Source organism: Sinocyclocheilus anshuiensis, unplaced genomic scaffold, assembly GCF_001515605.1.
Source record: "Sinocyclocheilus anshuiensis isolate Anshui unplaced genomic scaffold, SAMN03320099.WGS_v1.1 scaffold2063, whole genome shotgun sequence".
NCBI lineage: Eukaryota > Metazoa > Chordata > Actinopteri > Cypriniformes > Cyprinidae > Sinocyclocheilus > Sinocyclocheilus anshuiensis.
Window position 1 is genome coordinate 360761 of NW_015536681.1, and position 11960 is coordinate 372720.

At 39.1% G+C, this 11960-nt stretch overlaps 2 protein-coding genes across 2 annotated transcripts in view; both read right to left on the minus strand.

Annotated features, from left to right (window-relative positions):
* f7 (coagulation factor VII) overlaps positions 1 to 3445 on the minus strand; it is a 4337-nt gene extending 892 nt beyond the window's left edge. The window contains exons 1-7 of the mRNA XM_016441770.1: positions 3347 to 3445; positions 3078 to 3241; positions 2511 to 2535; positions 2299 to 2415; positions 1930 to 2070; positions 1638 to 1762; positions 1429 to 1549 (exon numbers count right to left, since the gene is read on the minus strand). Of these exons, the coding sequence (XP_016297256.1) occupies positions 1429 to 1549; positions 1638 to 1762; positions 1930 to 2070; positions 2299 to 2415; positions 2511 to 2535; positions 3078 to 3241; positions 3347 to 3437 (784 nt within the window). The 5' untranslated portion in view covers positions 3438 to 3445. The remainder of the gene's footprint in view (positions 1 to 1428; positions 1550 to 1637; positions 1763 to 1929; positions 2071 to 2298; positions 2416 to 2510; positions 2536 to 3077; positions 3242 to 3346) is intronic.
* An 85-nt stretch (positions 3446 to 3530) lies between these two features.
* On the minus strand, positions 3531 to 11708 carry LOC107654659 (coagulation factor VII). The gene is given in 8 exon segments (XM_074186882.1): positions 3531 to 5122; positions 5566 to 5686; positions 5845 to 5880; positions 5882 to 5937; positions 10674 to 10822; positions 10907 to 10932; positions 10935 to 11020; positions 11693 to 11708. Coding segments are annotated over 8 exon segments (1038 nt in total). The 3' UTR covers positions 3531 to 4574.
* Between the last annotated feature and the right edge of the window lie 252 nt (positions 11709 to 11960).

The window sequence follows — 11960 nt, forward strand, 5'->3', positions numbered from 1 at the left end:
TTTACCAATAAATTTTGGAGCACTTCATGCTTCCTTCTGCTGACCAGCTTTTTGAAGATGCTGATTTCATTTTCCAGCAGGATTTGGCACCTGCCCACACTGCCAAAAGCACCAAAAGTTGGTTAAATGACCATGGTGTTGGTGTGCTTGACTGGCCAACAATTCATTCAAATTTTTTTTTTTATTGGTCTTATGAAGTATTCTAATTTGTTGAGATAGTGAATTGGTGGGTTTTTGTTAAATGTGAGCCAAAATCATCACAATTAAAAGAACCAAAGACTTAAACTACTTCAGTCTGTGTGCATTGAATTTATTTAATACACGAGTTTCACAATTTGAGTTGAATTACTGAAATAAATTAACTTTTCCACGACATTCTAATTTATTGAGATGCACCTGTAACTGATTGTCAGCGATTTGGCTAAGAAGTGAATTTGGTTTAGTGCTGCACGATATATTGTTTCAGCATTGATATCGCGATGTGCGCTAGTATATTGATCGTTAATCCATATGGACCAGGTAGGCCTACCAGGGTTCGAAACGCTGGTGATTCTTGGATTAATTGCAAAGTTTAACATCATACAATGAAGGTTCATCATTTGCATGTGTTTTAGGTCCTGTCGGTTTAAACATTCAAGTGATATTAAACCATTCGAACGCGAGAAGGTGCAAAATGGAGCTCAATTCCATTCACTTCGTCTGTTTGTGCCTGAAATGACACTTACGCACAAAATTATGTAAAAATGCATGATTTATTAGATTTAATTTATAGAGTGCAGAATATGCAGTGTTATTTTACATTAATTATTCAGTTTCTGTATGTGAATAGAATACTGTTTACAGGAATACTTACCTGAAAAATATAAAGCACTGTTTATTTCATTTGTATCTTTGTTCTATTATATTTATCTATGCTTGTAATTTGTTTGTTATTTCTATGCTGATTTACTCACCTACAAAATCAACCCTATCGTTGATTTAAAAAAAAAAATTCAAATAGAGCTATTCAAGTCATCTGGTGATTTTTTATTTTATTTTTTATTTTAATATTGCAATATATATTGCAGAAAAACAAAATATCGCAATGCGAGTTTTTTCCAATGTCGTGCAGCCCTAATTTGGTTACACTTTATTTCAATAGCCCACTTTAGACATGCTACTTATTACAATTAACTAACTGTCAACTAACTGTCATTAGAGTATTAGTAGAGCGTTAGGTTATAGTTAGTGCTAGTAGAGTAAGCTGATGTACTTGCAAAGTTACATATAGTTAGCAGAATGTCTAAAGTAGACTATCAAAACAAAGTGTTACCGTGAATTCTGCTCACATGAAATTTGGCACACCTTGAAGCTGCGGTTGTTGTGATCTCATGATGTTTGCATATGTATAATAATTTCATTCACAACCTGTTCCTGAAGTAACTGTACCTGCGACTATCTTGAGAAACTTGACATTGAGTTTTTCTAAACAGTGTGCAGCTGTGAGGATCCAGGTGGGTTTGTAGATCACACCTCCACAGAAACCCTTCTGACCATACTTCAACAACACCTGTCCATCAACACACACACACAGATATTTGACAGTAAAGTCAAGAATAACCCGTGAACGTGGATTCTGTGATGGTGACTGCTAATACCTGCCAGGGACAGTGTCCTTTAGGACATTCGGCTCCACCAACGATACGAGATCTCACATCGACCTGAGGGTTCGTAGCAGCACCTCCACCCTGAAGAAGAGGAACCTTCCCACACGGAAAAGCCTCTGTAACAGAGAGCTGGAATCGCTTAGCATACAGAATCCATGCTGAAGACATTATATGACTACACTGAATGGTAAACAGATAGCCTACATATATTGATGGTGAATTACTGTGACTAGCTAACTTTCACCTGATTCAAAATTACCAATGTGTTTAGTGATATTCTCACCAAGTGTCAGGCAGTTCTGACCATTTGACCCTAAGAAATATCCATCAGGACAGGAACAGTTACGCTGACCATCCTCCTCCATGCAGAAGTGCTCACACTGCCCATTATCATGCAGGCAGGAGTCAGGAATGTCTTTAATCGCTGAGGAGTAAAAGCCAGAAAATGTTCTTGATCCTGAATCAGGAATTAGTTTGTTCCTTAAATTCAAGGACCTGGTTATCATGATACTCTTTCTGAATGTCAAACTCTGTTCATAGTAGGCACTACTATGAAAAATTTAATTAATTTAAAAAATAGCTGAATTGACTAAATTGCAGTACTATTGTGTGTAAAGTTCCAATAATGCTGCATTTGCGCTGATGCTCTTACCCTGCTCACAGTTGCGTCCGCTGAAGCCCGGCACACACAGACACATGTAGGATTCTGCGTTCTGGGTTGTGCAGAGCCCATTATTCTCACATGGATTTGATTCGCAGTGATCTTTAACTGCGTACAAACACAAAGATTCATCTTAAACAATGCAGAATGAAGGACAATGTCATGAAGATATGGCTTTTTCAAAAACAATTTCAAAATCTCACCATTGTAGATCTTCCAGAACTCATTCTGTATGGAGACATTAGTTAAGACGTTTGACATAACTAGTTGCTTGTATTACAATAATAAAATACTGGTGCTGTCAAATCGATTAATCGCATCCAAAATAAAAGTTTGTGTTTACATAATATATGTGTCTGCTGCTATATAAATATACACACATACATAATATATACATAATATATTTAAGAAATATGTACAAATATTTATCAAATTTGTATATGATTTATATTATGCATAAATATAAGCATATTACATATATTTATTAAATATATGTATACGTGTGTATTTATATATACATATAAATATACACAGTACACACACATATATTATGTAAACAAACTTTTATTTTTGATGCGATTAATCACGATTAATCAATTTGACAGCACTATAAAGTACACAACTAAAACAAAGACTTATGCAGTTTAAGGTCAAGTTTACCAACACATTGAAATAGAGAATATTAGTTTTCTAGACATCATATACTGTATATCAAACCTGGTACAATACTGTCTGTCACTGAATGTGTGTTTTTCACATGTCATACTGACTGTAGCCTCTGTGTGTTCAAACACCTCCCGCGCCTCCTCATATGAACACTTCTCCTCCAGACACTCCCTCTCCAGATTACCCATCTTCAGCTCTTCAAACCAGCCAGAGTTTGCCCGTTTGGTCCGGAACAAAACCCCATGAGCCTCGTCCTTTCCCACAAATACTGAGAACAACACAGACACATAAGACTATTATAATCAACAACACTACCATTATACATATTACTGGACTGGGTTGTATAATGTGGATCTGTAGTTGGTTTAGTTACCTGTAGCTGAATGGCAGCAGTAAAGACCCAAGAAGATATAAAACACTGACAGGAGACGCATGTTGACCAGTGGTTTCGTTTGTCTGATCATGTCTTCTGCTGCAGGTTCAAAGGTCTAAAGTCTAAATATTCTCCACCCCTCAAAGCTTGAAAACCCTCCCTTGTTGAACCACAAATATGCCAGGACACAGGACAATATTTAAAAAATGTTACTTGTGGCAATATATGTGCATATTCCAGTGATACATAATACAACTTTCATAATTTCCTGCCATCCTTTATCATATACTGTATACTCACTTACATGTGTCTTAATGTGTCTTTAAAGGTACAGTATGTTTTTTTTCTGCACCAAAATGAATTGCAAAAATAAACAGATTATTACATTTTCTGGTGTTTACCAGTGCCAGTGTTTTCTCCACAATGCTATCCACCTTAATTTCTCCGTAAGAGAAATTAAATTTACATTTGTAAATTGACCGGTTTCCGGTGTCATCCGCTTCCAGCTATTTTAAGCTGTACAAAACAACAAATTTTTCTGCTTGGAACGGCAAACTGCTGTTTCTTACCATATTATTTTAATGTGTTGTCTTAATTATAAACACACTGGGTTCTAGCACAAACAATTTGACCATTTATTGCGCTTTGTTATTTTTCTTGTTATTTCCCTATAGGGTATACCATGGCTAATGAAGCGGAAGTCTCACGCATTCACAGAGAACAGCTTACTTCCGCATTGAAAAATAAGGTGGATAGGGTGAAAATCACAAGTCTAGCCCCAAACACATATGATTGGTTGAGTCAGACGTTCACATGTTGGGCTACTCAAAAATAAAAAAATGAATTAAAAAAAATCATTGTTGTAAAATTGTCACACAGTGTTTCACTTTTCAGGAAGTCAAACTACCATGACTTAAGGGCAATTCACACAGAACATGTTTTTGTATTCCACTGCGCTACTTTTCTGTTGTTTAAACACACGCTAGATGGATGTATCTGACCATTACACTCGCAGCGTCTTACACATGACATTGCTATTCTAAAACTGCAGCGCTCAAAGTAAGTTCAATTTTTTAATAATACTCTTTTTTTTCCCCCTCCATTGCACTGCCCACATCTCACATTTTTCAGAGCAAAAACTTATTTTGTGTGAACTGCCTCTTACAGTGAACAATGAACTCATATCTGAACACACTTCACCTTTAATAACATTCAGAAACTCTTGAATTCATGCGGAAGCTACAGACTTCAAAATCCACTCCACAAAGACAGACACACGCGGTTAGATGCCGTAGATGTCAGCGCGTGCGCAGCCTTTACCCCAACTCACAATTCCTGTCAGAAACCAGGTGTTCTTATAGCGGGTGGCCAGCGGCCCTCCACTGTCCCCCTGACAGGAGTCACGGCTGCCTTCTATGAAGCCAGCACACAGCATGTTTCTGGTCACCTTCAGACCCGACTTTGGCCTACACTCATCTAAAGAGACACTCTGCACCTCCAGCCTCTGAAGAACCGGAGACGGCAGACCGGATTGTGCCAGGCGACCCCATCCGCTGACGGTGGACATGCGAATGGCTCCTATGGTGCGTCCAAATGTGTCATTAGCAGGAGGAAGGCATACAGGAATAGCGTAGGGGTCGAGCCTGATGGGGCTGAGCAGACGCAGCAGTGCAATGTCACTGTCAGTGCTGGAGTTGTTGTACCATGGGTGGATAAACACTTTAGACACTTTCCTTATCTGTTCTGTTCCTTCGTCTTTCCCACGGATGTGTTCACCTACAGCAGAAGACAAAATGAGACTGAAAGGAAAGTTACAGAGAACTACAGAACACTTGACATGGACAATGAAAGAACTCTGGGAAAAGGAATGTCAACAGAAACAGCATTATATGAACAACAACTCACAGTAATGACACTCTACTATGAGGTGACTTGCTGAATTTACAGAACAGCAAAAGAGTAAAGAAAAATTAAGCGATGAAACTAGGACAGGTTGCAACACAACTACCTGTTGAATCCACTGCCATTTTGGTTGTTTTATTATGACATCACAACTGTCAACTGGGAGAAGTCAGAGCATTCTCCCAGTTTCTTCCCAGTCCTAATTTGACAAACATGTAACTTGCAATTGCAGTAAATCTGGCATTATGTAAATGCAGCATTAACAACTCCAGGCAAAACCCATAATGACGGTAGTTCCTGACCAAGTAATTTCTTACCGACTGTCACTTGTAAGAGGGTTGGATCCTTTTCCCAAATGCAATGAGCAGCAGTGAGAATCCACCGGGAATCTAGAATAACACCACCACATTTATATTGTTCTTCAAGTTCTAGTAAAGCCTGTAGAGGATACACACAGAGACGTCTGAGAACCCACCAAACAGAGATCTCTGAAAGGTTCTTTGGGGGAAACAAAATTGTTCTTCTATGGCATAACTGCATATACATAACTTCTATGGCATAAATGCTGTTCATCTGATTTCCTCATGAACCCTCACCTGCCATGGACACTGTCCTTTAGGGCACACATCACCAATTCACTATCCTCGGACCCACACCCTTCTCCACCAGCCTTCAGCATGGGAAACGATCTGAGCATATGATGTAAAATACAACATGAGTTTACATAAACAACAGAGTGGCCTTACAGCACAAAACACAATTATTTTAGTGTAGTATAACTAGTGTTATACTACACTAGAGCATTCCTGAAGCTCAATCAGTAGATCATTATATTATGATCTATTAATGGCAAGATCATGGGTTCGATTCCCAGGGAATGGAACCACTGATAAAATGTATACCCTGAATGCAGTGTTGCTTTGGATAAAAGCATCTACCAAATACATAAATTTAAATGTATTTATCACTTTACTATATAAAAGGCAAACTGTATATAACAAGAGTAGTATGTCCGAATTCACAGTTTTCATAAAGCAGTAGGCGAAAAGTATCCAGATGACCTACTACTTCCATTGAGATTCGATAGTGTGCATCCAGTGGACACTTTACTATGCCATGAGGCCACTGGAGAGGAGCTATAAAAGCCAGTGAACCAATGCAACTGCTGCTGCAGTTCACATGACATTGACAACATGGATGTAGTATGTCCAAATTTCATACTACGCACATTAATACTATAAAGAAATTACTTATTTAATAGCGGTGAAGTAAGTTCATACTTGAACAGTATGTCATTTCAGATGCAGTGGCTGTTAGAAATAGCATACTAACATACTACATCTGGGAGTTTTGCAGCATATTTAATGCTCAGTATTTGAATTTTCTGTATACATGGAACACTTGCATGACCAACTGCATGTCAAAGTATGCAGTATAGAACCCCAGTACACTGTGTCACATACTGCATCCCACAATACATTGTGCTTGACTCCACCCTCCATTACTAATCAGCAGTGATATTGATTTTTCCTGATTTATTAGGTCACATTGCAAAAGTTCAGATGCTTTTAAAGAAAACTAATCATTACAAATGCTAAATCATTATTTCTGAGATAAAAAGCTCTGTGTATGTCGTATAGTGCACAGTTTCGTGTAGTACCATCAGTGCTTCAAGCAGGGGTGCCGTAATGGGGGGAGGTTAGGACGATTCCAAGGGTCTGGTGAGGGAGAGGGGGCCCGAACACGATTTCTACTGAGGGAGGCCTGTGTCAAGGGGCCCAGAAACCATAGTGGCGCCCCTGGCTCAAAGTGGGCCGGTATGCACCGGTACATAGTACCGGCACTTCTATATTTGAAGCTTTAGCGTACTGGCACTTGTCACATGTTGCTGGTACTCAGGGTCAAAGCATAAGTGTCTGGTTATGTTATTTAACGAAGTAAATATCAGATAAAAAAGGAGTTCCAAAAACAGAAATATCTGATCATCGTCCATATCGCTGTTTATATTGCACTTGCGTTACCAAGGCAATGACTGACGCATTTGTATTACATTCCAAAGAGCTCCCTTATGAGCACCACAATGGAAAATGAAACCGTATCCATGCTGACTGGCCCGGATCGGCACGGAATGGAACGGTTAAGCAAAGAGAACTGTTTGGTCTGATAGTGGAAAAGCAGCTTTAACCGTGCCGAGAATTCTGGGCCAAGAACAGTTTGTAATCGTGCCGCGCTGTACCAGGCTGACGTGGAAATACAACTGGAACCGTACCTGACAGTTCTTAGAACCGTTCGGCCCAATAGTGGAAAAGCGGCTTTAAGTAGTGACACTATATAAATCAGACTACCCAGGAGGGGGCATTACCTCTCATCTCGACAAATCACGTGAATGCAAGCAGAGGCAGTCTACCTCAGGGGTTTTCAAAGTGTGGGGGGTGCAAAGTAGTAAAATAATAATTCATTATTGATTACTAATTTGAATCGGAACATTATCATGAAAACAATACCTTAAAAAATGAAAAGAAGCTGTGTTTTGTGATCAGATCATTTTTAACTTAACTTAATTACTTAAAGCTGCAGTCCGTAACATTTTTGGTTAAAAATGATCCAAAATATTTTTTTTAGCAAGTACATAACCAGCCAGTGTTAAAAACTATCACCTTACTTTGGCTCGATTCACAACTTTAAGCTTGTAATAAAGTTTTCTAAGTTGAGTGGTACAGGTAGGTTTTCGCGGGAAATTCGAGCATGGCGCTGTGTCATTACGTCACGCCTATAAGCATAAAGAATTTGTCCCAGCTAGTATGCTATATCGCATGTAAGGATGCTGCGGGTGACGGATCGTTTATAGCCTTTTCTCACAGCAGCTAAGTACTAAAAAGATTTATTTCAAAGAGAATGAGTTGTAAAGAACTTTAATTTGCTTTTTGGGTTACAAGAACAATTTCTTTATATGAAATTCGAATGGTGTGACAATTAGAGATTAGACTGTACAGAAATTGAAATCGACAGGTAACGCTAATACACACTAAATACACTCACGCAATGCTGATGTTATTAACGTCAACAATTTGAAAACAAAGTATAACAATAATAATAATTGGCACGGTTTGATGTGATATGAGCTAACCGATCGTTAGATTTAATCACCATTGATAGCGCAGTTTATTGTAACGTAATGCTTTTTTCCTCAGTTGATCAGAACAAAAGTGGCAGCTGTTACTTACTTGTTCAGATGACATTCTCCAGTGAAAACTCTTATTTGGGTCATACTTTCAAGATGTAGAATCTGTGAATACAAAGCGCAGTATCCACACCGGTGCGGTGACTGACAACCACACATTAGATTCATCCACGCTGGAGCCGTGCCGGTGCACAACCCACGCAAGGAAGATAATTCCGCAAATAGCTGCAATTGCAGGTTTTCAAACAGAGATGGCGACAAAGAGGCAAAACTTGCGGACTGCAGCTTTAACGCTAAACTGCCAATAATTTAAGCCACGGGGAAACTAGATGACTGATTCATTAAATGAGCGTCTAATTTACATATTAGCAAGTTATTAAATATTTTACTCAATTGATTCATTAAAATCACTGAATTGTTTACAAATGAAACAGTGAACATAAAATAAATTATTCATTCACTTAGGCCTATGATTTGTTCACAAACAATGTTTCATCCGTCCACGAAACACCACTAATTATTATATCTTTATTATTATTATTATACTTACTATAGACTATTAATAGTGGTTCCCGAACTTTTTCTGCCGGGCCCCCCTTTTGTAGAGAAAAATATTTTCAATGTCACATGATCCTTCAGAAATCATTCTAATATGCTGATTTGCTGCTCAGTAACCATAACAACAGTTGTGCTGCATCATATCTTTGAGGAAACTCTTTTTTTCATGATTCTCTTATGAATATACATGAACCCTCTCAGACATGACCGAGATTGCAAAATTATATATATGATTTTAAATATTGTGATTAACATAGTACTACTTAACTAGCCTACTTGCCGTCCTAACTTGTTCGGCTTCATTACCCACCTTTACTGGTGAATCTGAGGGCGAGATATGCCTAGTCACATAGTATGTTTGCGATCACAAAATCGCTGTTATATATGTGTGATGACGTCATAGGCTGCGTTCCACTCCACTTTTAGACACGCACTCGTGAACTTCCCTAAGCACTTCCCCCCGGGGGAATCACCGCTGCCATTTTGAAGTGCATTCCACTTCGTGAAGTGAACGACGTAAGTTTATATGGACAGACCCTCGACCCCTCGATTTTGACCGAGGGAGCTTCATATAAACACTTCAGGCCACTCCACAGACCAAAATGCAACACGATTATGATGTCATCGCAGATCGCGTTTAATTTATCCCCACCCCAAACAACTCTATAATATATACATTTATAACAGCCCAAACATACCTATATACATATAGAATGCTGCACCAAACAAATTCGTAAGGGGAAACATGTAAACAATAAACCAACTCTATAGCAGATTCTAAGTGATCAAGGGCTTAGGATGTTCCAATTCAGCCCATTCCAAGGGTTCCGCCAGTAGTGGGCACTCGTGCAAAGTAATTAATGACGTACATCCGAGTGAACGAGACGAAGGGAAGTTTGCCAGTGAAGGGCATAAAAAACGGACTGGAAAGCAGCCATAGTCGTGGTCTATAGAGCGGCCTGAAGTGTGTATATGAAGCAGACTCGCTCCCTCGGTCAAAATCGAGGGGTCGAGGGTTTGTCAATATAAACTTCCCTCATCCACTTCGCGAAGTGGAACGCACTTCAAAATGGCAGCATGGAGTGGAACGCAGCCCTGGTCCCACCTCTGGTGGAAGTGGTAAATGAGACAATGAGTGATCCTCTGCAGCCATCTACAGGTTATAGTGGGAATATTATTTTAATATTGTTTGTTTTCCACCAGGTGGCAGAAATCCTCAGAAATCTTCGCTATCACCTCAGCGGTATGATAGCATAAGTGGCTTAGCTGGCTGAGATTTTAGCGGAAGTAAGTGATCGCTTCCGTGTGCATATAGCTAATTTACCATGAATTATCTCTAAGTAAAAATGAAAAAAATACAGTTGTTCTTTAAAGTGAATTTTACATATAATGTTCTCATATATAAATATAAAGCAACAAAAGAAAGTTGATTGCTAATTGATATGTAAATATAATCAATATTTGAGGCAAATAAATAATAAAAATAACCGTAAATCCCTCAAAAATTGCCTAACTAAAAAGTGAGCAATATTACATGTGTTTGAAAAAAAATAGCCTCACTGATCTTGTATATCCCTCAGCAAATGTGTGGTTGCGCCCCTGCTTCAAGCACTAACTACTAGTCTAGGCAGTGGACAGTATTTTGAACAGAGTAGATTGCTAAGATGTCTGTGTTTACAGACTGACCCTTCGGCACGCAGCTGCTGTTGTCTGTGTGTAGTGTGTATCCAGGTGCACAATCACAGCGATGGGTTGAATCACTGATTTCAACACAGAAGTGCTCGCAGCCACCGTTCCTGTACAAACATCCATAGGAAGTGGGTGGCAATATTTCTGTGGGACGTACAAAAGGATTGAAACATGAGTGGATGTTGTTTATGTAGATCGTTGTGTTGTGATGTGATGTTTGTGTGTTATCTTTGTCACAGTGTCGCCCTCATAGTTGACAGTTGGACAGATACAGATGTATGTGTTTATCTGATTGACACACATGGCTCCGTTCTGACACGGTCCCGACTGACAGTAATTCACCTCTGAAGAGGCAAACACACATTTACAGGACCTGAAGGCACTGTGAGTAGAGTTTGTGTAAAGCTCACTGTTGGTGGCTGCCAGGGCATTTCTATGCAGTCTAAGGGCCCTTTCAAACTAGCACGTCTGGTGCACACCTGGGTTTGATTGACGTCAGTGTTCTGCACGTCTGGCTAGTGTGAAAGCTGTCATGCGAACGCGGGTGCGCACTGGGGTACCAAACCCGAGACTACCTGAAGGAGGTGATCTGAGTTCGATTGCACTCGAACTGTGGTGCGGTTCGCGTGAATATAAAAGCAACATGGACTCAGGTGCGCACTTGTTCAGGAAGTAAAGTAACCTGCGCATACATTTTAGCCGATTACAATGTAGTTTATTCAATATAAGTGATGATAGTGTTGCTGATTTACCTTGGATTCAAGCGAGAGTGAGCCTGCAGTGTATTCGCATATAGCAACTGCAATCAGAGCGGCAAACGAATGGTAATCCGCTATCTCCTATAAATAGCCATCTACATGCGACGCATATACAATAAACCCATTTGTCGTTTACTCTGCTGCACATAATAGCACCAAATTAATTAAAAACACAATATATTGACCCATGTTCTGTTTTCTATCAAAGGATGTCCCTATATCCCTTTTAATCATTTCTGATCTTGTTTGCTTTTTTACTGAACAGCTTAACCATGTTTGTGTTACGGATCCCTGCAAAACTGCTATATTAAATGTAAACAATTCAAGCTTCAGGATATAGATAATAAAATAAAATAATTGAAAATATAAGAATGAACTGTCAGACTTAATGTGTATTACGATACTTGGCAGTCTAAAAATGGGAAAGGTATTTAAAATACTTTGTCAATTGAAGACGTCCCTATCAGCAATCAACGTATCAGAGCCACAGATACAAGCAAACGTGGATTACCGGGAGCTCTGTTGT